General features: G+C 56.4%; 2 protein-coding genes across 3 annotated transcripts in view; both read right to left on the reverse strand.

The window, feature by feature from the left end:
* Tyk2 (tyrosine kinase 2) overlaps positions 1-18,585 on the reverse strand; it is a 41,603-nt gene that overhangs the window by 11,680 nt on the left and 11,338 nt on the right. Inside the window, exons 10-25 of one of the 2 annotated variants that reach the window (XM_042693911.1) lie at positions 18,198-18,306; positions 17,913-18,102; positions 17,714-17,817; positions 17,203-17,391; positions 17,003-17,090; positions 16,006-16,133; positions 14,261-14,396; positions 14,023-14,177; positions 12,322-12,472; positions 11,947-12,044; positions 11,543-11,735; positions 10,737-10,855; positions 10,137-10,309; positions 9,764-9,881; positions 7,501-7,611; positions 7,267-7,426 (exon numbers count right to left, since the gene is read on the reverse strand). In XM_042693911.1, coding sequence (XP_042549845.1) covers positions 7,292-7,426; positions 7,501-7,611; positions 9,764-9,881; positions 10,137-10,309; positions 10,737-10,855; positions 11,543-11,735; positions 11,947-12,044; positions 12,322-12,472; positions 14,023-14,177; positions 14,261-14,396; positions 16,006-16,133; positions 17,003-17,090; positions 17,203-17,391; positions 17,714-17,817; positions 17,913-18,102; positions 18,198-18,306 — 2,197 coding nt within the window. In that variant the 3' untranslated portion in view covers positions 7,267-7,291. Of the gene's footprint in view, positions 1-7,135; positions 7,427-7,500; positions 7,612-9,763; positions 9,882-10,136; positions 10,310-10,736; positions 10,856-11,542; positions 11,736-11,946; positions 12,045-12,321; positions 12,473-14,022; positions 14,178-14,260; positions 14,397-16,005; positions 16,134-17,002; positions 17,091-17,202; positions 17,392-17,713; positions 17,818-17,912; positions 18,103-18,197; positions 18,307-18,585 lie in introns of those variants that run through there. The other variant, XM_042693910.1, reaches the window with a different exon arrangement.
* On the reverse strand, positions 58-5,414 carry Icam3 (intercellular adhesion molecule 3). The gene is made up of 7 exons (XM_042693912.1): positions 5,060-5,414; positions 4,015-4,281; positions 2,449-2,754; positions 1,971-2,252; positions 1,296-1,550; positions 473-721; positions 58-334 (listed from the first exon to the last, which is right to left on the reverse strand). The coding sequence occupies exons 1-7, from the start codon at positions 5,352-5,354 to the stop codon at positions 141-143; spliced, it is 1,848 nt and encodes a 615-aa protein (XP_042549846.1). The 5' UTR covers positions 5,355-5,414; the 3' UTR covers positions 58-140.

Genomic DNA, 18,585 nt, shown 5'->3' on the forward strand with positions numbered 1-18,585 from the left:
ATGATGTGGTGGGAACAGCTTGGCGGCGTGAATAGCAGACTCAGGGGACTGAACACGGAAGTTGAAAGGATTTTATTGGTGGGGAACTGGAGCCAAAGTCCCTGCCCCGTCCTTGGCCCCGGATCCCGGCGTCCCGCCGCTCAAGGCACCTCCTCCGCCTCTGTCTCTTGAGGTGTCATCGTCGTGAGGGGTACGAAGGCGCTTTGCCTCGCCACGGGGTAGCTGCCTCTCCGTGATTTCGATCCGAAGACAAACATTAAGGCCACCGCGACAGTCAGCACCCCTAGGACTGCTAGCACCCCTAAGACGATGCTTACCCTGGCGGGATTGCGTTCTGCACAGAAAAGCTCGGAATTATATATATATTTATATATATTTTTTTTTCTTTTTTTTAATGGGCTTCTCTGGATCCCCAAGCCCTGGGTTTGTCCCTCTCCTCACCCTCCTCCGCGCCCCTCCCCTTTTGACCTACCACGAACGTCAATCTCCACGGGCAAGGTGGCGGAGCCCATTGGACTCGTTGCCTGGCAACAGTAAACACCGCTATAATTTAGCCCGACGACGAATGGAATCCCGACGTGCACCACATTCCCAGAATCCTCCTGCAAACACTGCAGCCTAGGGGCCGGATTGCCTCCGGCCTGGCACCGCAAGACCTGGGTAGTCTTCTCTTTCCACACCAAGTGTTGGGGACATTTATCCCGGTCGATCTTGGGACCATCTGTGGAACCACCATGTGATCAGACAAGAGAAACTCCACACCGGGATGGTTAGGGTGAGGGATTAAAACAGATGTGAGTATATCAGGAGCCTAAGGCTCACGTCTGTAATCCTATTCAGGAAGCTGTCATTTGAGGATCCCAGGTTTAAAGCCAGTCTGGGTGGACAAATCCCATGAGACACTTATTTCCAAGTAACCACCAAAAAGCCAGAAGTGGAGCTGTGACTCAAGTGGTAGAACACTAACCTTATGCAAAAAAAGGGGGGGGGGCAGGGCCTGAGGTCAGGACCTAATACTAGTATTAAATAAATAAATAGCCTAATGCCATAATGACTTTCACTTGTAATCCTAGCTACTCTGGAGGCTGTTATCTGAGGATTATGGTTTGAAGTCAGCCCTGACAGGGAAGTCTATGAGGAGCTTATCTTCATTTAATCAATAACAACAAAAGACCAGGAGCTGTGGCTCTAGTGACCCCAAAGCCAGCCTAGAGTGGAAAGGCTAAGTGACAGCGCCCAGGCCCAGAGCTCAAGAACCAACACCGGCAATGAACAGTCTGAAGTGACCAACTCACACAGGACAGACAGCCGGACAGTCGTGTTCTTATGCAGAAGGAGCCCGTCCACCTCAAGGGTGCCTCTGCAGAAGAAGTGGCGTCCGTCATCGCGCTCAGTGGCCTGCAGCTGAAGCTGGGCTGGCTGCCCCAGGAGGGGGATTGGAGCCCCATCCAGCATGACCTGGGTTCGGGGTCCGGCCGTGCAAGTTACGTTCACTGTGGACCTCTCAGCAACCATGGCCTCACTCAGGTTCACAACGGGCCCCAGAAAGCCTGAAGACCAGAGGACAAAGCTGGGGAACTTCTGGTCTGCGATTGCCGCTTCCCCCACTGGGAGGGGCTCTCCAGGCCACGCCTTCTTTGTGGCCTGGTCTAAGGTGGATGTCAGGCCCATGCTGCAACCGGAGGCCCTCCGGACAGGCCCCGCCCTCCCAAGTCCCCGCCCCTTGCCCCGGAGGCCCCGCCCTCCAAAGTCTCCACCCTCACCCATGAGGCCCCGCCCTCTCAAGGCTCCGCCCCTTGCCCTGGAGGCCCCACCCCAAGACTCCGCCTCTCACTCATGAGGCCCCGCCCTCCAAAGTCTCCACCCTCACCCATGAGGCCCTGCCCTCCCAAGTCCCCGCCCCTTGCCCCGGAGGCCCTGCCCCCCGAGGCCCCGCCCCTCCGCAGTTTGGGTCTGGGGACCCAGCTTACTGTAAACAGTCAAGTTCTTCCGGGCCTGGCGACTTTGGTCCCCGAGGGTCACGTTGCAGCTGATGTCCGCGGAACCCTCGTGGTGGGCGTGAGCTGTGGCCGTGGCTGTGAGCGTGTCCCCGCGGCTCGTGGCTGTGGGGTGCAGCCTCTGGCCCCCCAGCATCATGTGGACCTGGGCCTCAGGCGCCGGGAAGAGCCCATCCGCAATGCACCGCACCTGCGTGGACGACCCCACCTCCAGGATCGGCGGGGCCTCGAGGCGCAGGGGCCTCCGGGGCAGGGCTGGGGGGCACAGGGGCATGATTGAAGGCTGCAGGGGTTCCCCACACACAGTCAGGGTCCCCTTCTCTGCAGATGTCTTTCAGTCTAGCTCACGCCCCCCCCCCCAGCCCTGCTCCCCGGCTCCCAGACCCTTCCAAGGGCAAGCTTTCCCCCGAAGACCCCAGCTCATCACCCAGCCTCTGCCGCCCTCCCTCACCGAAGGTTCGCAGCTGCCTGGGGGCCGAGGTGTTCTGGAACAATCCCAGCCCGTGTGGCCGCAGATCCAGTTCCGTGGCACAGGAGAAATTGGCGCCGTGATCGCTCCTGCGGGCCAGCACCGTGGCTGTGACCACGGCCGGCTCCCCCAGCACGGGCTGCCGGCTCAGCTCCTCCTCCCCGCGGAGCAGCACCGCGCTGAGCTGGGCCCGGGGCTCCCCGCCCGCCACCAGGCAGCTCAGGGTGAGGTTCCGGCCCACCGGATGCCAGGGGGGCAGCGGGGCCAGCTCCACCGTCTCTGGGAACCCTGGCGGAAGAGCGCTGAATGGCACTGGGCAGTCCCCCCTGCAATCCTCCCACCCCACAGACTGAAGGGGAAACAGGATTTTCCTGCTCTGATCTGTGATCTGGGAGCCCCCCCCCATACTCCCTCCCCAACCCAGGGCCTTGTCCTTGCCCCAGTCTGCTAATGAGCCTCGCCCCAGCCTGTGAGCTTGGAGTGAACACAATGCACCAGCAGAAGTGTTTGCCTGTCATTAACAGCAGGATTATTTCCTGTGTTGTCAGGCACCCTGCCAGTGTTGGAGCTCAGAAAACCACGCCTAGGGGGCTGGGAAGGTGGCTCAGTGGTAGTATGCTTGCCTAGCATTCATGAAGCCCTCGGTTTGGTTCCTCAGTACCACATACACAGAAAAAGCCGGAAGTGGTGCTTGGGCTCAAATGGTAGAGCGCTAGTTTTGAGCACAGAGAGGTTCAGGGACAGAGTCCAGACCCTGAGTTCAAGCCCCAGGACTGGCCAAAAAGAAAAGAAAACCTACGCCTAAGCTGGGTGCCTGGGGTTCTGGCCTGTAATCCTAGCTACTCAGGGGCTGAGATCTGGGTTTCCCTGTTTGAAGCCAGTGGAAGACTCATCTCTAATTAACGAGCCAGGAGCCTGGCACCTATGACTCACATCTGTCATCCTAGCTACTCAGGAGGCTGCGATCTGAGGATCGAGGTTCAAAGCCATCCCAGGCAGGAAAGTCCGTGAGACTCTGATCTCCAATGAACCACCAGAAAACCAGAAGTGGCGCTGTGGCTCAAGTGGTAGATCACTCTCCTTGAGCTGAAGAGTTCAGGGACAGCGCCCAGGCCCAGAGTTCAAGCTCCACAACTGACAAAAAAAAAAAAAAAGCCTCTTGCCAGGGCTGGCTTTGAACCATGATCCTCAGATCTCAGCCTCTTATCTCGCTAGGATTACAGGCGTGAGCCACCAGAACCTGGCGGAGCTCTTTTGTTAAAGGCAAGCCACAGCACCACTTCCAGTTTTCTGGTGGTTTAGTGGAGATAAGAGTCTCATGGACTTTCCTGCTTGGGCTGGCTTTGAAGCATGATCCTCAAATCTCAGCCTCTTGAGTAGCTCGGCTGACAGGTGTGAACCACCAGCACCCAGCTAGTCCATCATTTGACTGAGATGAATGTCTGTGTGTCTTTGTCTGTCTGTGTCTGTCACATACACATAGGCCCATGTCTAAGTTCTGAGGCAGAGCGCAGACCCATCCCCCCTACCCCCAATCCATCCACTCACGGAACACCATGATTTCAGATGTGGCTATTATCTGGGAGCCATTACAGTATCCGGAGCAAAAGACTTGGCTGTTGACAGTGATGTTGCTGAGCTGGAAGGCCGCCCACCGCACACCATGGCCCACAGGGACCTTCTCAAGCAACGTCTCCAGCGAGAGGAGCTCAGGCTGGGGACAGTCCATGCTGCAGTTCACTACGAGGGTCCCTCCAGCCAGAAGCACAGGGTCTCGGGGCTCCACCCGCAGAAGGGAGCCCCGCGCTAGGTCTCCTTGAGGAACAGGAGGGGATTCAGTTTGGGTACCCAAAATCCACCCTGCATAGATTCTCCCCCTCAAGCAAGAACACTCACAACCATCCAGTAGAGGAAGACAAAGGATTGATAAGAGAGGCCAAGGGCTGGGCACAGTGGCTCTCGCCTGTAATCCCAGCTACTCAGAAGGCAGAGATTAGGATGATTATGTTTCAAACCCAATCAGGGCCAAAAATTAGTGGACACCCCCCCCAATCTCAATAAGTTGGGCATAGGAGGGCATGTCTCTCATCCTCCTGAGACAGCTGTAGGTAAGTGGATTGTTGTCTGAGAAAACTGGGGTGGTGGGGGGGGGTGGAGGACCCTCTAAAACTAAAACAGGCTAGACACATGGGCTCACATAGTAGAGCATCTGCCTGCAAGGATGAGGGCTGGAATTCAGTCCTCAGAACTATCAAAGTAACAAAAAGGGGGCAGGTATCGCCCAGCACTGGTAGCTCACTCCTGTAGTCCCAGCTATTCAGCGGGCTGAGATATGAGGATTACAGTTCCAAGCCATCCTAGCTTGGTGAGAACAAAAAAAGAAATCTCAGGGACAACGCCCAGGCCCAGAGTTCAATTCCCCACAACTGATCAAAAAAAAGACTCAACTTTGGAGCTAGAACTTTCTCCTGGGGAGACCAGCTTGAGTGAGCAGGAAATAATCGGGGTGGCAGATTGTGCCCATACTCCCCTTTATTCCTCAGTCCCCTTCGACCCCCCCCAACCCTGAGCCCAGCCCCGTGTGGCGGCTCACCCAGGGCCAGCGGACAGTAGGCCAACAGCTGGAAGATGAGCAGGGCGCGGCCGAGTGGCAGCCGGGCGGGCGCCATGGTGGGCAGGCTGGGCAGGCTGAGCGAGGAAGGGACCCGGGGAAGGGGTGCTGGGAGGGGCCGAGGGAGGGCGGCGGAAGCCAGGGCGGTTAGGGTTGGAGCAATCAGGGCTGCACCTTTCACCAGGCCTGGCATCTCGAAGTGGTGAGGTTCCGGATCTGGGGTGATGTAAGTTGGGGATCCCTCAGAGAGACACACAGTTGGGAGTTGGGGGGACATCTTCCGCAGGCCTCAGATGTACCTCAAATTTGTTGTTGTTCCCTCAAGTTCACAGAATTGGCAGTTGCTCTTGTTCTCAGTACCCAGAAACTGTGGGTTTGGGGCTGGGGAGGGAAGGTTAAGGGGGGGGGAAAGGTGAGAAAACTTCCGGCTGAACTTGTGACTTCTGTCTGTAGAGAGGAAGTTAAGGGGGTCAGGGAATCTAAGTGAGATTTTGTTTCTTCTTCAAAGTGAGGTTTCTTCTCTTTTCCCTTTCTGTTTCTCATAAGGCATCTAGCCTTGCTTCCCAGGCTGGCTTCAAGCGATCCTCCTCCCTCAACTCCACCCCCTTCCCCCAGTAGCTGGGATTACAGGTGTGTGCTACTATACACGGCTGAAGGCGGGACTGCAAGGCAGCACTGCAAAGGGGGCAACAATGCGATCAGTGCCAGACGAGCTTCAGAAGGTCTGTACGAGATGATGGCATTCAGGGAGGGGGCAAGGAAAGACTTGCGGATCCCAGGTGCTGGTGGTGTGTATCTCCTGAGATCTGAAGATCATGGCTCCAAGCCAGCCCAGGCAGGAAAAAAATCTGTGAGACTATCTCCAGTTAAGCACCAAAAAAGTAGGAAACGGATCTGTGGCTTGTGTGCTAGAGCACTAGCCTGGGACAGTGCCCAGGCCTTGAGTGTGAGCCCCAGGAGAGCAACAACAACAAAAAAGAATTTGGGGGCTGGGAATGCGGCTCAGTGGTACAGTTACTTGCCTAGCACGCATGAAGCGGGGTTCGATTCCTCAGTACCACAGACACAGAAAAAGTCAGACGTGCTGCTGTGGCTCAAGTGGTAGAGCACTAGCCTTGTTGGCTTAGTGTTTGGTTTTGTTCTTTGAGACAGAATTTTGGTCTGTAGCCCAGACTGGCTCAGACTCTTAATCCTGGAATTACAGGTTTGTATCACTACACCTGGATCAAGAGGATTGTGTGTGTGTGTGTTAAACTCCCGCGAGGCAACAGTGCTGTCAGCTACATGCACAGCTCTTTCAGACAGTGTGTTACCCCTAACTGAGATGGAGCCCAAGACGGCTGGGATTACTAGCGTGATGCACTGCTCACGGCCACATAGTCTTCAGAAGCGCTTTTTGAAGAAGGTAATGATGGCATTGCCGTGCACAGATGCGTGTGACTCAAGCAGCGACGGTGACAAACAACCATGGTCACAAAATGGAATGTTTATTACCACCATTTCGGAGCCACTCCCAGCATTCCTCCACATCGGTCCTGCGAGGTAGCAAACACGTCCGTTCCCACAGGCGCAAAAGTGAGGCCCAGAGAGGCCGGGCCAGCGTTACCTTAGGCCGCCCAGCACACACCGGTCCAGCCTGGCCGCGTCCTACCCAGCAGGAAGGTGGCTTCGCACATACTTTGGGCATTTAACAAGTCATTACTGATCACCTTCTGTGTACCGGGAACTGATCAAGTTGGTGATTTAGCCTTTCTTGTGCGCGCGCGCTTGTGTTGGGTGCTGAGGATGGAATCCTGGGCATCTTGTAGGCTAAACTTAATGCTGTGCCACTGAGCTATACCCCAGCCTAGCTAGTGGCTTAGGGGTGAGCAGAAGTTTAAAAGTTAGCTGGGTGCTGGTGGCTCATGTCTGTCATTCTAGCTACTCAGGAGGCTGACATCTGAGGATCGCGGTTCGAGGCCAGCCCAAACAGGGAAGTCTGTGAGACTCTTATCTCCAATGAACCACCAAAAAGCCAGATGTGGAGCAGGGGCTCAAATGGTAGAGTGCTAGCTTTGAGAAAAACAAAACAAAACAAAAAAAAACTCAGGGACAGCCCCCAAGCCATGAGTTCAAGCCCCAGGACTGGCACACAGAAAAACAAGTTTGCAGAAGTGGAGGTGTCTAGACTGTAGGTCCGGGAGGCTGCTCTGGGCGCTGACCTGTCCCCGCGCTTCAGCACACACTGAACACCGAAGGGGCCTGGGCCTGGTACTTGTCATGAGCCATCTTGAGGATGGGAATGAGGTTCTGGAAGGTCGGGCGGAAGGAGGCCTCCAGCTCCCAGCAGTTCTTCATGAGGAGATAGACCTAGGGCGGGAGAATAGGGCGATGGGGTGCTGCTCGCCTGTGGGGGGCGGTGGGGTGGAGGGGCCCCAGCTCACCTCACTGGGGCATTTGTCGGGCCGCGGCAGCCTCTCTCCTCGTTCCAGTAACTCGGTGAGTCTCAGCACTGTCATCTGGCCCTGGGTGAGGCCGATGAGCTCGATGAATTTCTACGGCATAGAGAGACGACGCGGCCAGGGTGAGAAGCCTGGGTAGAGGCTGGGGGCTTGGCACTCCACTGTGGGGGTTCAAATCCCACCTTGGCTGCAGGACTGCGGCTCTGCCCAGAAGCCATTTTTCCTGTTTTTGCTTTTGTTTTTTTTTTTTTGGAGGCAGTCCTGGGGCTTGAACTCATGGCCCTGACACTGTTCTGAGCGTTTTTTTTTTTCTCCCTCAAGGCTAGTGTTCTACCACTTGAGCCACAGCTCAAGTGGTGGTAGAAATGAATTGTGGTGATAGGAATCTCACAGACTTACCTTGCCAGGCTGGCTTTGAACCGCGATCCTCAGATCTCAGCCTCCTGAGTAGCTAAGATGACAGGCTTGAGCCACTAGCGCCTGGCTATGTTTCCTTTTGGTGTTGGAGATGGAACCCAGGGTCTGTTGCATACTCTCCAAGCCCTCTACCATTTAAGGCTCCCTCCCTCCAGTGGTCTCTCCCTCCCTTTATCCCTCCTTCTCCCTAACTTTGCCTAGGCTGGCTTCCAACTCATGATCCTTAGGGCATCAGGGATCCTAGCTATGAACTATCAAACCCAAATGGATAAACTTAAAAAAATTTAAGCCACACAGTGGCTCATGACTGTCATCCCAGTTCCTCAGGAGGTTGAGATCTGAGGATCGTGATTTGAAGGGAGCCCAGGCAGGCAAGTCTCTGTGAGACTCGTATCTCCAATGAACCACTAAAACTCCAGAAGTGACGCTGTGGCTCAAAGTGGTTCAGCACTAGCTCAGGCCCTCAGGTCAAGTCCCATGCCCAACAACAACAACAAAATTAAGATGTGGGTCTTGCTATGTTGCCCAGGCTGGTCCAGAACTCTTAGGATTCAGTGCTGCTCCTGGTTCAATCTCCAGTAGCTGGGGCTATGAAGACTGTGTTCTGAATATTAGAACCTTCTCCTAGCTGCCCCACCCACATCAGGCCTGGCCATTCACAGTGGCTCATGGCTATTCAGTGATTGGTTACCAAATGCACCTAGGGCCAATCAGAGAAAGTCATGGAAATTATACCAGAAAAAGAAGAGGGGGGTCGCTGTGGCCACAGAAAAGGCTCATCTTGTTTGTCATGTTACCATGACAAACCATTATGGAATAAGCCCTCAAGTCTGGCTGGGATGTATCTCAGTGGCAAAGTGGTCGTCTAGCAAGTGCAATGTCCTGGGTTCGATTCCCCAGTAAAATAAAGGAAAAGCCAAAAAATCCAAACAAAAGAAGATCTCAAGTTTGGAGCTTGCTGGGGCTTCATAGTGAGACCCTGTCAAAACGAACTAACAGCCAGGCACCGGTGGCTCACGCCTGTCATCCTAGCTACTCAGGAGGCTGAGATCTGAGGATGGCCGTTCAAAGCCAGCCTGAGCAGGAATGTCCATGAGACACTTTTTTTTTTTTTTTTTTTGGTCGGTTGTGGGGCTTGAACTCTGGGCCCGGGCGCTGTCCCTCAGCTTTTCAACTCAAGACTAACACTCTACCACTTGAGCTACAGCACCGCTTCCTGTTTTCTGGTGGTTCATTGGAGATAAGAGTTTCATGGACTTTCCTGCCCAGGCTGGCTTTGAACTGGGATCCTCAGATCTCAGCCTCCTGAGTAGCTAGGATGACAGACATGAGCCACCGGCACCCGGCCCCACCCACACTTTGAACACCTCAAATGCTATGCCAGGCTCCGTGAGACTCTTCTCTCCAATAAACCACCAGAAAACCGGAAGTGGTGCTGTGGCTCAAGTGGTAGAGCACTCGCCTTGAGCTGAAGAGCTGAGGGACAGCGCCCAGGCCCAGAGTTCAAGCCCCACAACCGACGCCCCCCCCCAAAAAAAAAAAGCCTGAACTATAAGCGGCCCATGTTAAATATCAGAATTGTAAGGCACTTGCTAGGATAGAGAGGGGGGTTTTGTTTTCTTGGTATTAGGGATTGAACCCACCTGCTAGGTAAGCACTCTACCACTTGAGCTACACCCCAACTCTTGTTGCTTTTTTCTTTTTTTTTGTCCAGACTGGCCTCAAGCTCTTGATCTTACTGCCTCAACCTCCCAAGGATGTGGTTTGACTGCCCACCTGCCCACCTTCCCACCTGCCCATTCGCGTGGGGTGGGGGGCTGGTGCTCACCGAAGGAGGGCTCTGGCTGGAGTCACAGTGTGTCAGCAGCTCGTAGAGTGTCACCCCAAACGACCAGACGTCAGATGCATAGTAGAACTTGCATTCCTTCAGGCACTCTGGGGCGTACCTGGGCGAGGAGGGGGGCCTCTCAGGGCTGAGGCTGTACTGAGTGGGGGAGTCCAGCTCTCATGGGGTGGGGGGGCGGGGAGGACGCCGTCCCTGGGGAAGATCTACTTGGGCCAAGCCCAGCTGGCTCCGCCCCCCTCAAGTCCCTAGGTCACACCCAGCTCCCCTAGTATCAGGCCCTTCTGCAGGCTGCTGCGCTACTGCTATTCCAAATGGCATCTCCCTCACACTGCGACACCCCCCCTCCCTTGGTCACCAGAACACGGGGCTGTCCCCATCCTCGCGCACGCGGTAGTACTCGTGGCCTTCAGGCACGGCCTTGGCTAGGCCAAAGTCCCCGATCTTGACCAGCCTGTCGTTGTCCAGCAGCACGTTGCGCGCGGCTAGATCTCGGTGGATGTAGTGCTGGGTGTGCAGGTAGGCCATGCCCTAGGGGCGGGGCGGGGCGAGTCAGGGGTCGTTGGGGCTTGGGGGTGGGGGTAGCAGTGGGTGGCAGGGCCTGAATTGATGGCCAGGGCAACAAGGGGACAGGTTGAGTCTGTAGGGGACCCGGTCAGGTTGGGAGGGCAGGATGGCAGGTGGAGCTAGAGGGTACAGGCGGATGCAGGGCTGGGCGTGGCCAGGATGGAGGGCGTGGTCTGATTAGTGGGTGTGGCCAGACAAGTGGAACCAAGCTGGTGAGGGGTAGGACCTGTGTTAGGCATTGCAGAAGAGGGTTGGGGGAGGGCAGGGGCAGGTCAGTCCAAGGACAAGATGATCAGGCCTAACGAGCAGGTTCAGACTGGACAGGGCTGGTCCAGGGCAGGAAGACAGCAGAGGTAACAGGTTCTGGAAGCAAGAGTTCAGCCTGGCCCACCTTGCAGATCTGCTGGGCGAAGAGTAGCAGCTGAGCCAGCCCGACGCTGTGCCGGGGCAGGTAGTCCCGGAGGCTACCCAGAGGTACGTACTCCATGACCAGCTGCACCGACTTCTCGCCTGGCATGGAGGAGGCGAGGCCATGGTAGAGAAGGCGAAGTCACTACCCACCCACATGTGCCCAAGGCCCAGCGTGTGAGGGGAGGGGAAAGGTCCTGGGGCTTGAACTCAGGGGTTGAGGCATTGTCCCTGAGCTTTTCTGCCCAAGGCCAGTTGCTCTACCACTTGAGCCACAACTCCACTTCCAGGTTTTCCCTACTTAGTTGGAGATAAGAGTCTCAGGTGCTGGTGGCTCATGCCTGAAATCCTAGCTACTCACTCAGGAGGCTGAGATGTGAGGATGGTGGTTGTAAGCCAGCCCAGGCAAGTCCCTGTGAGACTCTCTAACCATTCAAAAACGGGAAGTGGCACTGGGGTTCAAAGTGCTACCACGCTAGCCTGGAGCACAAAAACTCAGGGATAGCACCCGGGCCCTGAATGCAAGCCCTACAACCGAAACAAAACAAAACAACAAACGTCTCACGGACTTTCCTGCCCAGGCTGGCTTCCAACTGCGCATCTCAGATCTCAGGCCCCTGGGTAGCTAGGATTGACAGGTGTGAGCAGCCAGCGCCCCCACTGGACTTCAATCCACTCAAGGGAAGAGCAGCCTGCCTGGCCACGCCCCCTGGTGCGTCCTGACATTCTAGTTGGCCGGGGACGCCCCGCCCACCCGCGCCCGGCCAATCGCCACCTGGCCCCGCCCACCTGGGTCCTCGCAGCAGCCCTTGTACTTGACGATGTGCTCGTGGTAGAGCGTGCGCAGGATGTCGATCTCCCGCCGCCAGCCCGAGCGGAGCTGGGGCCCGCAACCCGCCTTGAGGGCCTTCACGGCCACCATCTCCCCGGTGCCATCGTTGGTGGGGTCGTAGCAGTACAGGCTGACCTTGCCGAAGTGCCCCTGTGTCCGCAGGAGAGAGGGTCCGCCCTCAGCCTCCAGTTGCCAGGCCAGGCCTCTGGAATGATCCATTTTGGAAGTCCTGGGCCCCGCCCAGCCCTGATGGAGGACCTCCGGGCTGCATGCACCCGGGCCTCCCCTGCGGGCTTTGCATCCACAGGTGAGACACCTTTGCATCACCCCCAGACCCCCCCCATCCCCGGCCCCCCCTTACCTCGCCCAGATCCCGAATCTTTTTCAAATATCGCTTGTGGAACACCGTGGGGTCCGAGGCCGGGGAGTCGGGGTTCATGGTAGAGATATCCACTAGATCTGTTAGAGCCACAGTGGGGTGTGTGTGTGTGTGTGTGTGTGAGAGAGAGAGAGAGAGAGAGAGAGAGAGAGAGAGAGAGGGAGAGAGAGAGGGACCTCCAGCCATTTGCCAGCCCAACCCACTCTGGGGATCACAAGGTGAGCCGCCGCTCCTGGGCATCATTCCTGCCCCCTCCTCTCCCCCAGCTTCCTGTATGTGCCTCTGTATGGAGACCTCAGGGACCCCACCCCTGTCCATCCCCACTCCCCAGGGGCCCAGCGCGGCCCTAAGGCTCACTGTGGGGCTGCAGCCGAGTGAGGTCGCGCAGAATGGTGCGGAAGGACGGCCGCTGGGCAGGTTCATAGGTCAGGCACTGGCTGGTGAGTGTGGCCAGCTCAGGGCACGAGGGCTCGGGTAGCTGGTGTTGCTTCTGGTAGAAACGCTCTTTCTACATACCAGGGGGTGGGGGGGGCGGTGAGCACCCCATCTATGACACCCTTCTCCAAGAGCCCAGCCAAATTCTGGGAGCATAAGGCCCCCAGCTAAGTGCCTGACTCTTTTCATTCCCAAGTGTTACAGGAAGGGGAGGCTCCCAGAGAGCGGCAGAGACAAGTTCCAGGTTCCCTGTGGGTCCTTAGTGCCCTGGCTTCCACCCACCCTTGAAGCCTGTGGTGATTTGTAATACTGCTTCCTCAATGCTTGGCCTCAGGACCTTTGCACAGGCTGGGCCATATAGTTATCCTTTCTAGCCATGCAAGCGAGCTAATTCTGTACTTTTTTTTTTTTTTTTTTTGGTACTTAAAACTGAACTCAGTGTGAGGCAGGTACTCTACCACTTGAACCACACCACCAACCCTTTTGGCTTATAATTTTTTGGATAGGGTCCTGAGATTTGTTGTTGATGTAGGCAGTGAGCCAGGGCTTGAACTCAGAGCCTGGTGGTGCCCCTGAGCTCTTTCATTTAAGACTAGTACTCTACCACTTTGAACCCTAGTGCCACATCCGGTTTTCTAATTGGAGATACAAGACTCACAGACTTCCTGCCTGGGTTGGTTTCAAACTGTGATCCTCAGATCAAAGCCTTCTGAGTAGCTAGGATTAGAGGCATGAGTCCCAAGTGCCAAGTCTTGAGATTTGTTTTTACTCCTACTTCTGCCTCCTAATTACCTGGATTACAGGAATAAACTCCCACACTTGTCCACTAACTCATCGGTAGAGTGCTTGCCTCACACCCTGGGTAGAGTGCTCGCGTTGAGCTGAAGAGCTGAGGGACAGTACCCAGGCCCAGAGTTCAAGCCCCTCAACCGACAAAAAAAAAAACTTCAAGGAAGGTAAGCGTTATGCAGACTCTAAGATGAGTCTGCCTCTGCCCTGCTCACAATTGAAGCCTACTGCTTGCTTGGCTGTGTGCCTTGGCCACTATTGATTTCCTTAAAAGGTAAGGCCAAGCCGGGCGCTGGTGGCGCACGCCTGTCATCCTAGCTACTCAGCAACCTGAGACCTGAGGACTGAGGTTCAAAGCCACCTGGGGCAGTAAAGTCCGTGAGACTTTTTTTTTTTTTTGGTCAGTCATGATGGGGCTTGAACTTTGGGCCTGGGCGCTGTCTTTGTGTTCTTCAGCTCAAGGCGAGCGCTCTACCACTTGAGCCACAGTGCCACTTCCGGTTTTCTAGAGGTTTATTGGAGATCAGAGTTTCACGGACTTTCCTGCCCAGGCTGGCTTTGAACTGCGATCCTCAGATCTCAGCCTCCTGAGTAGTTAGGATTACAGGCGTGAGCCACCAGCGCCCGGCTTTCCGTGAGACTCCTATCTCCAACAAACCACCAGGAAACCGGAAGTGGCGCTGTAGTTCAAGTGGTAGAGCGCTCGCCTTGAGCTGAAGAGCTGAGGGACAGCGCCCGGGCCCAGAGTTCAAGCCCCACGACCGACAAAAAACAAAAGCAAAAGCACAGCGATGAACCCCAGGAGCTGGAGGCCCAGGGATGTCGTAGATGTACCTCAGAGGGGCCGCGGCCCTGGAGGGGGGCTTCCCCATCAAAGCAGATCTCAAGCAGGGTGGCGCCAAAGCCCCACTTGTCCGCCGCGGTGCTCAGGCTGTTGGCTCCGCCGGTCAGGCACTCGGGAGCCGTCCAGGGTATGCGCTCAACGCGCTCTGCGGACAAGGTCAGAGGTCATGGAGGGTGGAAAGAGGAGGGACACCCCGTCCCTGGTGCCCTGCCCCGTAGGGGTACTCACCCTCTCTGGAGAGCGCCCCCAGGCCCACGCCGGGGTCACTCAACTTGATGAATGGGCTGGTGTCCTCTGCCAGCCCCGGCCTGGCTAGTAAGATGTTTCGGCCACACACATTACCGTGAACCAGGCTCTTGTCTTCCTGGGGGTGGGGGAGACAGGAACGGAAAGGGGTGACCACAGACTGTGTACACCCCAAACTCTATTGGCATTTATGTGCAAAGGGCACCATGGTCATTATGGGATGCCCATACTCTGGCATTGTAACCAGGCAACAGCACGAGGGGGCCGAGTTGGTGGCCAAGGCTCTTTCCAAGGACCAAAGGCCAGAAGACCCCATTGCTAATCTCATACCTGTGCCAGGCACCCTCCTGCCCCAGGGCCTCTGCATTACCTGTGCCCTCCCCTGATACATTCTCCCACCCCCATCTTCCCTACTCCTTCCCTCACCTCCATAATGAGTGAGACCTTCCCCAGCCCACCTCTTTATTCATTTATTTTTGAGACCTGGCACTCTGTAGCCTAAGGCTGACCTAGAATTTCACCTGTCTAAGCCTCTGGAGTGCTGGGATTATAGATGTGTGCTAGCATGCCTATCTTATTTTGAGATAGGGTTTTCCTATGTTGTTTTATTTGGAGGGGGGATTGGCTGGCCTCCATCTGTGATCCTCTTATCTCTGCCTCCCAAGTAGCTGGAATTATATCAATGAGCCACCATACCCAATGTACACTGTATCATTTTATAGAAGGAACTTGAACATTCAAGAACCCTGGAACCCATAAGGAACTATGAATGATGAATTGTCCTTGTCTCTTCCCAACAAAAACCCCAGGTCCCAAGCCGGGTGCCGGTGGCTCACATCTGTAATCCCAGCTACTCAGGAGGCTGAGATCTGAGGATCATGGCTCAAAGCCAGTTGGGGCAGGAAAGTCAGTGAGACTCTTATCTCCAATAAACCACTTGAAAACTGAAAGTGGCGCTGTGGCTCAAGCGGTAGAGCACTCGCCTTGAGCTGAAGAGCCCAGGGATAGAGCCCAAGTCCAGAGTTCAAGCCCCATGACTGACAAAAAAAAAAAAAATCCCAGGTCCAAGTTTAGGGTGTGGCTCAAGGGGTAGAGAGCCGGCCTGGAGCAGAACACAAGGCCCTAAGTTTAAGCCCTATTACCAGCACAGAAAAGAAAGAGAAGGGCTGGGAAGGTGGCTCAGTGGTAAAGCGCTTGCCTTGCATGCCTGAGGCCCTGGGTTTGATTCCTCACCACCACATAAGCAAAAAGAGAAAAGCTGGAAGTGGCGCTGTGACTCAAGTGGTAGACTGCTAGCCTTGAGCTGAAGAGCTGGGGGACAGCGCCCAGGCCCAGAGTTCAGGCCCCACGACCAGACCCAAAAAAAAAAAAAAAAAAAGAAAGAGAAGCTAGGTGCCAGTGATCCTAGCTAATTAGGAAGCTGAGATCTGAGGATCATAGTTCAAAGGCAGCCGGGGCAGGAACATCTGTGAGACTCCAATGAAGCACCAAATGTTGGAAGTGGCGCTGTAGCTCAAGTGGTAGAGTGCTAGGCTTGAGCAGAAAAGCTCAGGGACAGCGCCCAGGCCCAGAGTTCAAGTCCCAGGACACACAAAATAATAATAATAAAAGGCAGTCAAGGCCGGATACCTGCTTGTGGAGGAGGGCTGTGTGTGTCCTCTCCCCAGGCAATGCCCAGGCTCCCCAGCCCCTCTGGCTGACAACAGTGCCACCTGCAGGCCACATACCAGGTAGCTGAGGGCACTGGCCAGCTGCTGGGTCACCGCCACCTTCCAGGCCATGGGCACGTGGCCCCGCTCTCTCCGCAGCCACACATCCAGGGGCCCGTGTTCCACGTACTCTGTCACCATGATGTCTGCGAAGATCCGGCTGCTCCAGGACCCTCCCCTCCCCACGTCTCCCATCTGCCCCCCTTCTCCAGGGGCCGGGGCAGAATGTCGGGGTTGGGGAAGGTGTGCGTGGTGGGGGGGTGGGGAGTGGTTTGGGAGAGACTCACAAGAGAAATGGGGGATGGAGTGGAAAGATGACTACACACTTGGGTCCCATTATGGCAAGACTGGGATCCCACTAGTTTTTTTTTTTTTGGGGGGGTCGGTTGTGGGGCTTGAACTCTGGTCCTGGGTGCTGTCTCTCAGCCAGACTTTTCTGCCCCAGGTGGTTTTGAACTGCGATCCTCAGATCTCAGCCTCCTGAGTAGCTAAGATGACAGGCGTGAGCCACGGGAGCCTGGCTTGGGATCTATTTAAGACTCCTGGAGGACCCCATGGGGAGGGGTAATGGATAGCACCAGCTCTAAGCAGGCTGCATGGCAGAGCTAGAGGTGTGGGAGGATTGGGGGGTGGGTCACAACAAGCCTGGGGGACTGCATGGGCCACTGTGCCCCTACGGTTGGAAGGTTGACGGGGACTGGGGTGCAGAAGGCAAAGTGGAAGATGGAGATGGGGGTGTAGCTAGCCATCAGGGGGTAGATGGAAAGTTGGGGTACAGATGAGGGCAGGCAAAGTGTAATCTGGGGTTAGGATGTAGGAAGAGAGTTGGCATACAGTCAGGGGTGGGTGATGGAGGGAAGGTCAAGGTTAGCTCAGAGTCAGGATTCAGGCCATGTTTGGGTAATCAGAGGGGGGGGGGTGGCTCAGAGAACATGCAAAGCCTGGAGTGGGGGTACAGCCAGGGAAATGGGTGTGTCTGCAAAGGGCTGTGGGTGTGGATGGGGTCCCAACTCACTCTCGGAGCCACGCACACACACGCCATGCACGAAGGCCAGGTGTACATGGGAGACCTGGCTCATGAGGCTGGCAGTCTCGTAGAAGGCCTGAGGGAACGGGGCAGGTCGTGGGGCTGCAAAGCTCCCCCCTTCCCCCTCCCCCGCTTGTCCCGTTCCCCTCCCCACGACAGCCAGCTCAGGGCTGGTGGCCCACTCTCACCAGGGCGATGTCATGGTGACTGGGGTCCAGGACTTTAAGCACCACGCGTAGCTCCTGCCCACGGCCTCCACATGGCTCCAGAGAGATCCCACTGTCCACTTTGTCCTCCTCCTCCTCCTCCTCCGGGACCCCCACACGTAGGAGGCCCTCGTACACGTTCGTTCTTGTACCCTGGCCCAGGTGGGAGAGCTGTAGGAAGCCGCACAGGATAGGACCTTAGGCCCAGCTGGCACCATCGGGCAGCAGCCAGGGGCCCGCCCACCGCAGGCCCCGCCCACCGCAGGCCCCGCCCACGAACACGGCCAGTGATTTGAAATCCTGAGACCCAGCCCTTAGACCAAGCCCCGCCCACCAGAGCCCTGTAGCCACGCCCACCGAGGTGCTTTTAGTGGACTTGGTGGCCACGCCCACTTGGGGGAGTGTTGCATCCCATTGGATCCGGTATCCCAGCCTCCTCTGGCTAACCCCACCCTGCGACGCTGGCCGCCCCGCCCACCATGGCCACACCCACCTGGGTGATCTCCTCCTGATGCACCCGGTGGAAGCTGAGCTGGCTGAGATTAGGCGGCTGGCTGTTGGGCCGCGACCCCCGCATGATGAGGAGGTTGGAGATTTCTAGGGGCAGAAGCGAAATCACAAGATAGGGGCTGGCTGGGGAGGGGGGAAAGAGATGCCAGGCCCAGACTCTGGTCCCCACCCTCCGCATCTACCTCCAGGTCGGGGCAGGCAGCAGCGGCGCAGGGGGAAGCAGTCCTCGCCAGCCCGCAGGGCACAGCCCTGCAAAGCCACCCGCAGCTCCCTGATGCTGGCAAAGGAGCGGCCCCAACCCTCCAGCACAAAGGCCCCGGCCTCTTGCAGGATGGGGAACTTCCGGAGGCGCAAGCCCCGCACCCCGGGTGCCTGCGGTGGGAGGAAGGGACAGTGAGCAGAGATCTGAGCAGACAGTGTGGCCCAGCCAGGCTCCCGTCAGTCACCCCTCGCCAGCCCAGGCCCACCGAGTCACGCTGGGCCACTGTGAGGATGAGGCGGTACAGATGGTTAGTGCTCCAATGAATGAGGTACAGCCCGTCTTCCGGCCGCAGCTTCGCTTGCACAAACGGATCCCTGAAGGGGAAACAAGAGGGCTTAATGAAGCGAGGGGCCAGGAGCTCACACCTATAATCCCTGCTATTCAGGAGGCTGAGATCTGAAGATCAAGGTTCAAAGCCAGCCAGGGTAGGAGTCTGAGACTTATCCCCAAAGAACCACCAAAAAGTCAGAGCAGAGCTGTGGCTCAAGTGGTAGGGCTCTGGCCTTGAGTGGAAAAAGACAAGCAAGAGCATGAGTCCCTAAGTTCAAACCTCAGTATTGGCACACGTACACACAAAAATAACCAGAGCAAGC

Source organism: Dipodomys spectabilis, unplaced genomic scaffold, assembly GCF_019054845.1.
Source record: "Dipodomys spectabilis isolate Male_0828 unplaced genomic scaffold, ASM1905484v1 ptg000173l, whole genome shotgun sequence".
Classification (NCBI taxonomy): Eukaryota; Metazoa; Chordata; class Mammalia; order Rodentia; family Heteromyidae; genus Dipodomys; species Dipodomys spectabilis.